The 14,800-nt window shown below is 41.0% G+C and overlaps 1 protein-coding gene across 1 annotated transcript; it reads right to left on the reverse strand.

Moving 5' to 3' along the window:
* Nucleotides 1-2,573: 2,573 nt before the first annotated feature.
* LOC147257560 (uncharacterized) lies at nucleotides 2,574-4,579 on the reverse strand. Its single transcript, XM_086210210.1, has 10 exons — nucleotides 4,554-4,579; nucleotides 4,399-4,472; nucleotides 4,257-4,316; nucleotides 4,091-4,153; nucleotides 3,945-3,995; nucleotides 3,785-3,853; nucleotides 3,631-3,660; nucleotides 3,502-3,552; nucleotides 3,297-3,380; nucleotides 2,574-2,850 (listed from the first exon to the last, which is right to left on the reverse strand). The coding sequence occupies exons 2-10, from the start codon at nucleotides 4,450-4,452 to the stop codon at nucleotides 2,833-2,835; spliced, it is 480 nt and encodes a 159-aa protein (XP_086066336.1). The 5' UTR covers nucleotides 4,453-4,472; nucleotides 4,554-4,579; the 3' UTR covers nucleotides 2,574-2,832.
* Nucleotides 4,580-14,800: the final 10,221 nt, after the last annotated feature.

Raw genomic sequence — 14,800 nt, forward strand, 5'->3', positions numbered from 1 at the left:
AAAAAAAAGAAAAGAGGCAAGTAAGTTTAAGGCCTCTCATCGTTAATGGCATGCTGTGCAAGTATGTTCAACACACATTCCCATCTCTTTGTTGCCCTAAAACCAAACCTAAAAAGCTGATATGATCATGCGCCTGATTATTATGACTGTGAAGCAACACATTTGACTTGAAAGCACAAGTTTCTTTCGCGAAGTATGTGAGGACGTGCCTGTGTGAGTCAGTGCAGGACTGGGGTGAACATCTGGGATGGTCAAACAGAGGTCCTACGACCGTGCAAAAAATATCATTTTTTTTTACCAGGTTATGAATCGTGCGCATCAACTGAAGATGTTAATTACATTGAGGTTCGAGGGACTCTATGAGCTGACGATTTTGAATGAGATGATTGTGAGTTTTGATGTCTCATTTTGCAGAGTTTAACACGTCTTGCCAAGTGAACTGAGGTAGAGTGGCTATCCAGTTACAGATGTTTCATTGGTTCAATCCTCACCTGGTGAGTCTGTCAAAGTGCTCTTGAGCAAGATACACCTGTACTGACACCATGCAAGGCATCTTCCACCATACTGCACCATACAATCTGATTCTTTATGGTGTAAACGCACCACCATCAACTGACACACAGCTAAATGTGAACACTTTCATGACTTACCTCTTCCTTCTAAGCGTAAGATTGTTTATTGCCCTGCTCTTCGTGCGTGTGGTTTTCCTCGTGAACACACTAGCATGCTATTATGCTGGTGTAGCTATTGACAGCCTCACATACCAGCTTGGGAGGCAGAGGACTCTAGCAGGACATTCCCCAAATGGACAGAAACTCAATATCTACATCCTTCAAGTTGGTCTTCCAGAGCTTTGATTTAAAACAGCAAAGCAATTCATAGAAGCGCTCATCTGTCCAGGCTGACATAAACGGAGCTGAATGCCAGCATCTTGCTTTGCCCATATCTTCATTTTTTTCTGATTGTCACATAAAAACATAAAAGTTTCCATATATACTGTGTATATATATAAACCACAAATTCTGTCTCCCCCAAATCGTTGACTTCCAGACGTTGCTTGTATTTGCTTGACAGACAGAAGACCATCTCGCTGACACTGTGAAATTACTGATCTCACCATCTCTTCTTTTGTGGATGATTTATGGTATGATTTTCCAAAGTTCCAGGACAGAGACCTTACGAAGGAGGAGAAAGTCTGTGCGGCGCCTGTGTATTTTCAGTGGAGAGCTAATCGTGTTATGACAGGTCTCCAGGGAGCCAGGATCAGGATCTTTCCTATAATGATGTTACTTTTACACATTACATTACCGCTGGAGAATTTACTCAATCACTGTAATCAGTTATTTTTATGATAATGTACCACACTGCAGCAATATTAACAGGTGTTACAATCTTGCCCCTGGATGTTTGCTTCCCTTCCTTCCTCAGGTTTTAATAGTTTTGTTCAAGCAGCACAGAAACCTAAAAAGTTTGTGACTGTTAACTTTTTTACTTCAGTGATGCCGCACCCTGGTCACAGACATGTTCTGGAGCATTCTGTGTTTGCAGGCTTCCAGTAATTGTTGGGGTGATGAGACAGAAAATTTTGGCGAATTGTATTTGTAAATTTAGACCTTTCTTAAGTCAAAAGTCAGGAAGCCCCCCCCCCCCCTTCCCTTGAACTCAGAGGCAGCGGGTCAATCGTTCATCAAATCCACAGTTAAAAAGTGCAAGAACAGTGCTGTGCACAATGCAGAGCAGCGACCCTGAATGGACAGAACCGTAGGTCATTAGTGCACTGTGACACCATGACACAACAAATACATTTATGATGATGATGTGCTGCTGAGGGCACAGGGACAACAACCTGTTAGTTAGAGAACCCCTCTGGAATGACTGAAAGTCAGAAGCCATCTCATACACAATAAAAGTCCTATGTAAGATTCGTGAAACAGCCAAATCTGCACGTGTAGCCCTATACAATGAGTCACGTTTGATATTTTGTTGGATACACGTGTCAGGCAGTGTGTTATATTAGCAGAAGGAAACACCTCACTAGAGGAAGTCAATTTATGTGTCAAGCGCAAACTGCAAATCCTTTGGCAAGGAGCATAAAATCAGATAAAGTGAGAAAAAAGGAAAATGCAACCTGAGGCCAGCGTTTTTATGCCTCGAGCATGCGGTTGGTGTGGCAATAACAGTCAGTACATTAGCTTATATGGAGTTGTAATATACTCAATCATTGATATCATCAAGAATGCAACAAATCAAGCAGGTTGATACAAGTTTTGACTGTAAATTCAACTATGGAGAGTTTCATCATTGTGAAAAAGCAGTTGGAATGTATGATTTTAAAATATTTCACGGACCCCAGCTATGACCCTACAAGTAACCAGCAAAAAAAAATGTCTTATCAATTTCTGAAACAGATTCCGATCAATGCAGAACAACAGTAAAAATTGCTTGAAAACTTGTACTTTATTTCTTAAAGAAAATGACATATAGGGAACATTTTAGTTGATTAAACAAAAAGAGATGCAGAGAATTTCTTATTTGCTGTGGAAAACATTTCCGTGATAAAGAAGCTGAAGGATTTCCAGGTCTACCACAATTGTCTAGATACTATAAAGACTTTTTTTTTAAGCAGACAATTTTTTTCACAAGTGTCATGTTATGCAGATGATACTTTAGTTTTCTATTCCAGCATTTTTATTCAAGAAGTAGTTATTTCATGTTTATTACATATGTTTTGTTATTTATTTCAATTTTAGTACACACGCCATTATGTTGCAGGTATAGACATACAGTCCAAACTGTCTTGTTGACGTTTCCCTTTCATGCCGCTCATCTACTTCACACATTCACTGGCATCTGTAAAGACAGATAGAGTTTAACACAATTTCCATTTTTTTTATGGTAAATGAACTCATTTATATAGCGCTTTTCTATGTTAGCGGCACTCAAAGTGCTTTACAGTGTCATCTCATTCACCCATTCACACACACACACACACACACACACACACACACACACACACTGATGGTGAAGGCTGCCACGCAAGGCGCCAACCTACTCATCAGGAGCAATTATGGGTTCAGTATCTTGCTCAAGGACACTTCAACATGGTCACCAGGGGTGAGGACCGAACCAGTGACCCTTCGGTTGCTAGGCAGCCACTCCACCTATGAGCCACGCCAACCACACTTTTTTATCCGTGCATTTAAATCCCACCTTGTCATTTCAGCATATTTGAACCACTGTACAATAGCTAGATCTACCATTATGATGGTAATAGAACATTTTGATTTGAAAAGTACCTGATTTGTTTGAGGAGGCTGATCCTGCTGGGCAGGTTGCAGGGGATCCTGGGATGGAAGGGGATTGGCATCGAATGCACGGACCTAAAAAGGAAAATGGAAGAAACACAAGAGAATAAATAATGAAAGAAAAGTGAAGAGACTTTCAATTAAATGCACAGTTTTAAAGTGCAGTGAGATGTTTTTGAATGTTTTGTTGCCTCACATTTGGGATTTGCTGGGGGATATTTTGAGAGGGGAATTCAAATGGAAGCACCTGTTAAAGAACAAATCACATTCAGATTTAGCCCCTGTGGAATGTTCATTAGGATCTGGAACCAAAGCACATGCTTACCCTTTGCTGAGAGAAGTCATAGGGGTAGTACTGCAACACACAAGAGCACAAGCCATCAACACATGATGTTGCAGCGAGTTGGTTATTGTACTAACCATGTTTGGTATTCAGAGTGATCCCAGACTGAAAATTAGAGGAGAGTAATAAAATGTACCACTTCAACACTCTGTCGACCTGGTGGCTGAGGAATAGAATACTTGATGAAACCGTGAGAGGGAAATGGCTGCAGAGATGAAGAAATAAAAGCAATGTAGTTATAAAAGAGAGAATGCAAACAAAAGAAAGAGTTTGTGTGTGTGTGGGGGGGGGCTTACCTGTGCAGGGTTTACTCCACCGGCACCGCCTGCAATTTGGTGGGGATAAATCTTGGAGACAGATATGTATACATAAATGATCAGTATAAATGACAATGACAGCGAAAGAAACATGCACAAATGCTTCATTGTGAGAGTTAACATACCAGCTCCATGCTGTAAGCTCCAGCTTGTGGTACAGATGGACCAGTCGTGTAGGTATTTTTCACCTGAATGGATGTAAAATGTTTTAATGTTTTACAATATAACCTCCACAACCAAAGATTAGATTAATATCTGTATCACCAGGAACCATTTAGCCAGAAGAGTTACCTGTGTGGGTGGTATTTGTTGTCTGGAGCCCGCAAAATGAGGCAGGTAATGAAAGAAGGACTGAAAACAAACAGAGGAAGAGCAAGATTAAAGATGTTGGACTGAATTTAAAACAAACTGCAAGAAAGTAAGCAAACCTTACCGGTGCGGCTGAGGCTGAGCTAGCCAGACACAAGCACAGCAGGGCTAGTTTCATTTTTGAAGAGAGCACAAATCCTAGACACATAATATTCACCTCATAGTAAAAAAGTATTAAATACTCAACAGAGAAACCCGTGAGATCGAAATGCACCTCACCTTCTGGATGGAATGATGAAGATGATGTCGATGATGCGAGTATCTTCCACAATGTTCCTCTGGCTTTTATAGTTGCAGCTCATCTGACAGCCAATCACAGTCCGAGTTACTCAATGAATAGGTACAGCGAAGGTGTCTAGTCTGCAGCTTTACTAAATGACCAGTGGTCGAGTCCACGCTATGTGTAATAGCAGACTGTGGCTGATTGCACTGTCTGGTGCAGCACACCATCCGTCTGCCTTCACTTCACTGCACCATCATGACGGCGATATTTGCTCAATAACTGAAATATTTACTATGTGAAGACTGTCAGTTGGAGGGGCTGAGACACGGTGGTCAAGAAACAACTTCTAGAAATACCAGCAGAATCAAAGACAATGCATGAGCAACAAATGAGCCAAAATGTGGTATCACCCATCACGATGAATGTATTTACTCACAATCAAGAACATTTTCCATGTAAGTTTAAGACTAAAATCAGTGTGAGAATGTAAGGAGATTATCAATCCTCTGAATCCTTATATTTCTGTGACTACTTCTATTTTCAATCTTTGTGTTCGTCACATTCCTGTAAGTCACTTGGCTCAAATAACAGGTGAAAATTATGGGAAAATAAATTTTACTGACATTTTGAAGGGCTTGCGTGACCTACACAGTGATTTACAATTGGGCTTGAATGAAATCAAGATAGCCTATTCATAGAACATGAGTGAAGGTCCTGAAAATGACACTATATTATACTAGCCAATCAATTCAGATTCAGACTCAAAAGTTTCCATCCATCCATCGTCATCTTCCGCTTATTCCTTACGAGTAAGGGTCACGGGGGGGCTGGAGCCTATCCCAGCATCTACAGGCGAGAGGTGGGGTTCACCCTGGACAGGTCGCCAGTCCATCGCAGGGCCAACATACAGAGACGAACAACCATTCACACTCACATTCATACCTACGGTCAATTTAGAGTATCAATCAGCCTAGTCCCCAAAATTTGCATGTCTTTGGACTGTGGGAGGAAGCCGGAGTACCCGGAGAGAACCCATGCAGGCACGGGGAGAACATGCAAACTCCACACAGAAAGATCCCGCTCCCGAGCCAGGACTCGAACCCGGAACCTTCTTGCTGTGAGGCGACAGTGCTAACCACTGCACCACCGTGCAGCCCCAGATTCAAAAGTTTGAATACCGAAATATAATCTATGGGTTTGTGTCACTTCAGAGATTACAACTTGTCACCTTAATTGATACTGAAATCTGGTCTGCTCCATAAATCCCATTTTTAAAGATCAGTGTGCTTTCACTGACCTGCCCGAGGCTGAATCTGAAGCAGATTTTCATTCCTCCAATCAAAGTTTGGAGATTTCATTGCAACTTCTTTAAAGTCCTCCTGATATCTGGTCTGACGTTTTACAATTTTTCATTTTGAAAAAGTCCTGCTGCTGCCGACCCTTTTGCTCCTTTGTGTCATTGCTCCTGCTGCCTGTGTTGAATGTCAACCTCATAATGATTAATGATTAGAGCTGTGTGCTCGTTTATTGGACATCCTAAGACGTGTGACAGTTCAACTGTGTGTTATTGAAGAACAACAATGCCCTCAAATGGCCCAGACAAGGGAACTGGAACGGAGCTGAAGAAGTGATGAGGGCAACGAGTTCATCCCAAAAAAAATTAAACCTCACAACTCTTCCAACTCTGAGGTGTTGAGAAACTCTGACTCATCAGCAGACATGTGAGAAACTGTCCTCACTCCTGATTGGTTGATCGGTAGCCCCTATCATTTCACATCTCTAAACCCAGTAGTGATGATGATCATGATGTTGATGACGCCAATGGCCAAAAGCAGAGTCTGCATCTTCGTGTACAGGCAGGCGTGCAAATACACAGCACAGAAACACTTCGCAATTTTCAACTGTTTTGCTCAATGCAGTGTATAAAATATACAAAGTAAAACCAAAAGCAAAAAATAAAAGTGATCGCTTTTGAGTATACAAAACCTGTTGATAGACAAATGCTTTAAAACACTCTGACCTGGGTAGCTAAGCTTGATTTTAGAATGTTTCTGATGAGCAGCAGATAGTTTCTCTCTTTTCTCAAGGACGTGTGCAGTTTCACTCATAGCGTGTCGCATGTTGTCATATCCACTCTAATACGATATACTGAGTATGATGCATTTTATTAAGCGTATTGCGTACAAAAACACCACATGATCGCAAAATGTAACAATGCAGCATTTAATATAACAGTTGAAACAAGAAAAAGATGTGTTTATAGAGTGGATTTGTAAGAGCAACAATGTAGACACACACATCTATAAAGTCCTGGCAGGTTAGTTCATTTTTTTGTATTCATACATTGATTTTGTGATAAGTAACAATATCATGGTGAACTTGACACTTTGCTAATCCAAAGTATTTATTGTGCTTTTTTTCCTTCTTTTTCGGTATCATGATCCATCCGAGCCGACAGCAGAACTTTCAGACGGCGCTTCATTGTGTTGGACCTGGGGTTGGCCAAGTGTTTGAGCTGTGGTCTGTGGTGGTCTCTCCAGACCGACGGGGCCTTTAAACACAGATTTTTTTGAAGGATCCCCTGTGTCTGTTGGACCGCGGGTGACGGAGTCCCCTCAGTCAGCCCAGCAGCCTGGTTTCCAGGTTGAACAGATGGGTTTGTGAGTACGGTGGGCAGGTTCTCAGCCAGCAGCTGAAACAAAGAGGAATGATTGGAGGAAGGACTGGATCATCAGCGAGTTAACTGAGCTGAGGGTGTGAGCTAGATAATGACAGAAAACAGTTACCTCAGACTCTTCCGAGCTCAGACTGCCAGGTATAGAAGTCTGGTAAAGAATCCCAGAAAACAGAATACAAAACTATCATCAGAACGAGGTGCAATCCAACATTCAATACTTATGTGCAGGTCTACAAATTGTGCTTACCTGTGGCTGCTGGAGCATGTAGACAATTAAAGGATTCTGTCGATTTGAATGAGAACAAAGTTGTTGTTTTTCAGTAGGAGAATTGAAATCTCATACATTTTGATATATAAGAACTGCACATCAGGTTAAAAAGGGATGGAAACCTGTTGAATAAGCTGAGGTGCATCGGCTGAAGGAGCGTGATTAGATGGGGCCTCTCCATACAACACCGGGGTGTTTGGGGGTTGAGCCATTGCTGTGTGGGGGGAGGGGCACCTCAAGAATCACTGGAAGTCCATATGGGGAAAACTTCAAGACAAAAAAAAAGAGATCTGAATAATAATCACAGACGAGACTGTAACTTTAATCTTAAATTAGTGAGCGAGATCAAAATTTACAATTTACTTTACATAGGTCAAAGGTCAAAGTCACATTTCACAGAGCCACACAGCAATATGGACATCTAGGGTCTTTTCTTTTTTTTAAAAACAACATCTCACCAGTTGTGTTCTGTATAGGGAAGAGACAAGAGGTACAAATCCATTAGAAGGGAAAACCTGAAGAAAGAAAAACATATTGAAATTAAACTGGAATGTGATCACGAAAGAGCCAGGATCATGAAGTCAGAAGCAGTTGAGTGTTCTTCTTATTTGATACCCTACTGGAGGCTGGAGCAGAGGTCCTTCCTGGTTGGTAGGCTGGACACTGAGCAATAGAGGGACAACCAGTGGACCACCCCATTATGGAAACCAGGTGTAGCGTTGTAAGGGAGGCAGGAATTGGAGGCCATCCTGGGGACTTTGCTGAGGGATCCCAGGCTGTTGTTGCCCCAGACTCTGGGCCTGAGGTTTCAGTTTTGTTGCATCAACATGTTGAACACTTTCAGGCCTTCTCTCAGTCAGCAGAGGAAAAAGGCCATTCGGATTAACCCTGGAAGAAAAGAAATATGACAGATTAGCAAGTTTCTAACGGTCAAAAGCAACAAACAAACAGTGTTTTCAGTGAGTGAGTCTACTGACTGGACCTGCAGACACCAGCAATGTAAAACTTGACAGAACCATTGAGATAATCATTCTGAAAAGCTTAAGAAAATCAATTCTGTTTTGAATTGGTTCACAGGATCAATAGAAGCTATCAAGGGACATCTTCTTCAGGCTTTTAGAGTAAATTCGGTGAATGACTGCTTGAGAGGAAGAATTGACTTATGGTCTCCTCAGAGGGAATCAGCCAATCACATGCCAGACAAACCAGACAACCGCAAACTAGCGCCATTACATGGATGACACCATGAGGTTGAATCCAAAGAAAATCCACCTTTAGAGCTGAAACCATCTGTTTTCTTCAGTAGTGACGTTGTAATGTCTGCAGGAATGATTACACAGACAAAAGCACCTCTTCACGCAGCTGAGGAACTGAGAGGTCTAAGGCAACCTTTACATGGAAGGTGATATTAAATGATCGAGTCTCAGTCAGAGTTTTGGGTAGATTACGTCTGCAAACCATGATGTTTGTACACTCCTAACCAGAACTTCAGCAAAAAAGTCAGGCAGGTCTTTCCCAAACTTCATACATATGATGAGAGTCCCAAATAAGCCTGGTGTAACAAACATCATTTGATATACAGCTCAATAAAACTGAGTTGTTCTCTTCATGTCAAATCCATCCATTGGTAATCAACCACATACGCTGTTAAGGTTCCCAGGGGGCTGGAGCCTGCCCCAGCTGTCATCGGGTCAGCAGTGGGGTCAATCTAAACCAGTTCATTACTGGACCGACATACGAAGACAGACAACCATTCACATCGACGGGTAATTTACAGTCTCCAATTAGCCAAGCTAGGGATCTGTGGGAGGAAATCGGAGCACCCGGAGAGAACCCGCACAGACATGGAAGAACATGCAGACTCCACACAGATTTGACCCCAGAACCTTCTTGCTGTGAGGTCACAGTGTTAACAAACCCTCTTCACATGTTGTACAATAGCACAGCTTCCAGTACAGTATGATAACACTGGATACAGTGGGTGATATATAGAGTGCAAAAATAATTGTGCTCCTTATGCAAAGTCCAAATATTATCAAGCTCCATTACCCTCTGTCTCTAAGCCACACACTCTGATGTGCACTGGAGTGTGAGAGTGATTCTAAACAACTAGTCATTAAGTGCAGCCTAGATCCCCGGGGCAGGATGAGCAGATTATCTCCACCTGGAGGATAAGAGACACTCATGAGAGGACAGCAGTTTGTTTTGAATAAGAAGAGAAGTTTTTCTACATCAAATTAGAGAGACAATTCTTCAACAAAGCAGCTCAAAACCACATATCCGTTCCCTCTGTCAGATTTTGTGTGACTTCAAATACCTCGACTGTCATTAATGCTTGACCTCAGGTGACTTCAGCAACTCTAACAACTGCCGCTGCAACATCCAGGACCACGAACAAACTGTGGAATCAATGACCTCGTTTACAGCCCCACTGAGGCTGGATTCCTGCTCCCTCCTCCAAACATCTTCAGATATATAGCCGAGTCCAGCTGCCCTCGATTCAACTCTCCCCAGATACCTGTGACCCTGGATGACTAAGAAAACATAGAGCCAAAGAAAGGGAAAGGTAGGAATAGGTTCTTATACTGTGCATGGTATATGAATGCAAACCCTTGAGTGGGCTGTGTCCCACACCCCCAGCAGCAGAAGAGCAAAAATATGTAAAACTGACAGGAAGTTGAAAAACAAAGCCAAACTAGAAATACTGCTGGGGCTCCCAGAACCACAATTATCTTGCCAACATTTTCTCAATCGAACCATCACCCTTGACTTTATCAGCAGGAAAACTGGAGACACGCAGGAAGACAGGAAACACATCAATACAATAATGAAGTCAATAAAAAAGTGCTTTGAGCAAAATATTGACGACAGTATTAACAGCAGGTCATAATTACAGCATTTGTATTCTACATTTCTCATCATGATTAAATCTTAATTGTCTGTTATCATCATTAAGTTATTTTCAGTGTAGCTGGGACTGTCTGATGTGCTGGATTAAGACTGAAACTGTAATTATGCACACAAACACAAGAGGGCAGACTGACACTGGAGGCAGAACCCTTCCAGCGTCCTAAGTCAAACAAGTAAAGCTCATGGGAGCTGTAACAGTAAAAGAAGTAAATCACTTATTGGAAAATGCACTCTTGAATCATTGACTCTGACTACTCTTGTAATGCCCATCTCAGATTGCACTGTGAGGGATATTCACTCACTCTTATTCATACCTGCTGGGAGGTGAAAAGCCAGTGACAATAAACAGGATTCAGTTAAAAATTAAGAACAAATGCAGTTCATAAAGATAGTTGAGCACGTGCATAAATGCAGGCGATTCCATGAAACAGGAGGATTGCAGATTGAGATGAGCATTTTTGGACAAATATGACACAGTCTTATTAATGTCAATTATTAATGTTGTAGGGGTAGGAATTTCCTGGAATTTGGATGTCTGACATGCTTGAACATGTTTTTAAAAACTAGGTGCAACCAAAGGGCATAAATGATAAGACATACTGTGATACTTCCTCTTACAATACAGTGTTGATACACTGTCCCAAAAGGTGATATTTTATTGAAGCCTTGCAAACTGTTGATTTCCCCATCACTGTTTTGACAGGTTGTATGACATGTATGCTGGACACGGGTTACTAAACTGAGCCTATATGCATTTGTCATACATTTGTTTCATATCCGTCATCAAATTTAGGAAAACTGCTATACAAGTGCAGTAAATGAATACATATTGTGTCTTATTAGAAGTTTTTTGTCCCTCTTTATTAAAAGATATCGTAATGAGGAAATATTTTGCAATAAATCCACCATCGCAGAGTTGTTTTGACTTTTTTAATAGTGGAGGACTCAAGGTTGTACGGTAACCAGTTAATGATAAATGTGGTGCTTAATGAAAAATTAATTATTTCATGAGTCATTCCTCAAGAATAAAGTGATACTGAGATCATTTTTTTTCTGTTTTACTCGACATCATAATTGTGGAGTGATGTGACAAGTTGTTTTGGCAAACAGAACACACACACACACACACACACACACACACACACACACACACCTGTAATTATAAAGGACTGAGTGTGCACCCAAAATTGATATATGAATCATTTATCTTCATTATAATTTTTTGTGCCAAGGTGGTAAACAACGGCTGTGTATCCATCAGCAGTTCACTGGGATAACGAGTCCCCATAGAAGCAGACGGATGGCATTATTGCGCCATGACGAATAAAAATAAAACCAAAAACCACTAAATGTTACCTCCACAAGTATGTCACAACACTTTTTTTCAATCCAACGTAAATGATGAAGTGTGCAAAGTCACTGTTCTGGCAGGTGTTGGAGTGTGATTTATACCAACAGCTGCCTGGTTGGCAACAAATATGAGGCAGAAGTGTTTAGAAAAAAAAAAAAGATGATCTTATTACCATCAAGACTTTGCGTTGGCAAATTTAAGGTGGAATTTTGGTTGAGATTGTTAATTCAGTCGTGCCGCAAACTCTTGAAGTTGTCGTGCTTGGAATTGAGTTTTGGTCAAGAGGGTGAGTCATTGTGAAAACGCAGTCTGACAGACTTCAGCAATGAAGCTAAAGGCTCAACACTGTGTGTGTGTGTGTGTGTGTATGTGTGTGTGTGTGTGTGTGTGTGCGCGTGTGCGCATTCTGGTTTACCTGCTCTCGAGCCAATCTGGCGCTGGATCTTAATTATTGCTTGACAAACCAGAGAGTGTTAAATCATATGATGAAGTACCTGTGAGTTTTGGAAGAGAAAATGAGAAGACTTTACCTGTCGAACCAAAAAAGGGCTTTCATTGTACAAAATACTAATGAGAAAGTTGTGATGAAATATGGGTTTAAAAATTTCTGTTTGTCTCAGTTTGCTCATTGATTGCGCTGCTTAGTGGCAATCATTTTCTGGTTCAGTGACAGCACTATTTGAGTTGGTGGAGCCAAAACAAACGATAAAATAAACAATCATTGTATGCTATTTTCATTACTGTTAACCAATACATGGCATTCGTGGAACTACAATTAGGGTGGCATGGTGGTGTAGTGGTGACCACCGATGCCTCACAACATGAAAGTTTCAGGTTTAAACCCCAGCTCAAGCACTGTGACGGACTGGCAACCTCTCTCGCCTGAAGGCAGCTGGAATAGGCTCTTTGTGTTGCACGTTTACAGTTTTCCCTAATTTCTTTTACTGATATACATTACTGGTTCCTAAATGGCACCATAGAATTACAGTGCAGTTGTCAGTGCTTTGAACCATTGGGAGGCTTGCAGCGGACCTGTTTCTCTTCCAAGATGGCTTGGTTACACAGTCATGCACACGTTTGTATTTACATCACTCTGTAATTTATGTTAAACTAAAACAAAAGCATTAACATAACGTTTCATTTTAATGTCCTTTTAGTGTGTTGAAGATCGCGGCACAAATCCTACTTTTTCAAGATGACCTCATCGCAGTTATGTTCATTGTCTTCGATTCAGTTTTGCATTCGACTTTAAAATGTTTGTGTGGGATTGTGCCCTATACAGTAATGGATTTTTGGGGTTTATTACCTGTTCTGTTTACATTTGAAATTAATAAATGAAGGAACACACATGATTGTGTTATTTATTATTTACTTAATTTTTTTATTAACTGAATAAAAGATTATTTACTGTATTTCCTGGACACGAGGGTACAAAAAAGGAACAAAATTTAGTTCTCAAGGTTCAAAGCAGCAGACAATACAAGGGACACTATTTAAAAGTTATATACAGCTTTGAGTGTTAATAAGTATTGCGATATATATGTAAAATAAATAAGAGGTGTTTATTTCTATGGGCTCAGAGAGAGAATATGTCCTCCACGGTGAGCTCAACTCAACTAAACAAGCAGCAGTGAGCGGGCAGTCTAAATCTAATACATAATCCCAAAATGTTAAGGTGTTGACCAAATTTAGAAGTACATCAAAGTGTACATCTTACAGTTTGTAAAATGTAGCACCATTGTTTTTGCCTGATCTTGCTAACAAACAGAGAAAAACACAACTGCTATGTGAGCAGATACACGGTGTGTGTGAGCGTTGGACACTCAGCAGTGATACTGACTCTTATAGAGAGAGAGATGCTGCTGAGGATTACAATGACTTGAGGATTACTCCTGAGGATTACTCTGATTTGATGATTACTTTTCAGGATTACTCTGAATTTAGGGTTATTTTGAGGATTACTTTGACTTGATGATTACCCTTGATGGTGGCTTCTTCCCACCATCCAAAAACATGCAATTGGGGACGAGGCTGATTGATACTCTAAATTGACTGTAGGTGTGACTGTGAGTGTGAATGGTTGTTTGTCTCTGTATGTTGGCCCAGCAATGGATTGGTGACCTGTCCAGGGTGAACCCCACCTCTTGCCCGTAGATGCTGGGATAGGCTCCAGCCCCCCCCGCGACCCTTAATGTGTAGGAATAAGCGGAGGACGATGGATGGATTACTCTGACTTGAGGGTTGTTTTTGGAGGATGTACACTGATATTTAATTTAAAACAGTTGATATTGTTTTAAGCTTGATTTCTGGTTGTGCATCAGATTTAGAGCATAGCCTGACCTGCGCCTCCTCAGAAGGATAACTAAGCGTCTTGAAATATAACATGTCCTCCAATGCATCGCCCATCATCCCCTCCTCCGCTCCTCTGTAATTTATTTGTTTTAATAAATGTAACGAATCAATTTTTATTGGCTCAAACTCCAAAACTGTTTGCTACACATAAACTGCCTTTGCTGACAGAAACTCAACATACGGTCAGCTCGCGTTTCCACGACCACAGTGAAGGTTGAAATGCCCATCAGTGGCACAGGCTGCATGATTGGGCAACGGTGTTCACTCAGCTACAAATCAAGCTTTACCCTTTCAAGGGCTATTTTCTAAACAATCTTTCAGATGTGACTAGAAGATCTGCGTTGAGACTGATGGTAAGAGTATTGAGGCTCAAACCACTAAACTGAAGAAATCTATTTTATGTGCTTTAGCAATTTAATTTGTAACATTTTAATTACTACAAGCTGTCATGTCAAACATTTTGTTTTGAAAACATGGCCAGGAAACTAGGAAAAACTGACATGTGTGTGTGTGTGTGTGTGTGTGTGTGTTTGTGTGTAAACACTGAGTGGTTATTACACCATTGCTGTTGCTACACCAACTTTGGGCAAAATTACACCCTGACTAAGTGCTTCTCTCCATTTTATATGCTCGCAATCACAATAGATTGCAAAGTTCTTCCGATTTTTATATTGACTGTGACTTG

Source organism: Aulostomus chinensis, chromosome 8 (assembly GCF_037954235.1).
Source record: "Aulostomus chinensis isolate RoL2024-O1b breed Wild chromosome 8, RoL_Achi_v1.0, whole genome shotgun sequence".
NCBI lineage: Eukaryota > Metazoa > Chordata > Actinopteri > Syngnathiformes > Aulostomidae > Aulostomus > Aulostomus chinensis.

Bases quoted from the DNA above. Each gene is read 5' to 3' on its own strand.
- LOC147257560 (XM_086210210.1), bottom strand. From the start codon at position 4,452: ATGAAACTAGCCCTGCTGTGCTTGTGTCTGGCTAGCTCAGCCTCAGCC. The intron at 4,154-4,256 runs GTAACTCTTCTG...ACATCCATTCAG, and splicing joins AACAAATACCACCCACACAG to GTGAAAAATACCTACACGAC. The intron at 3,381-3,501 runs GTGAGGCAACAA...TTTCCTTTTTAG, and splicing joins TCCCCCAGCAAATCCCAAAT to GTCCGTGCATTCGATGCCAA.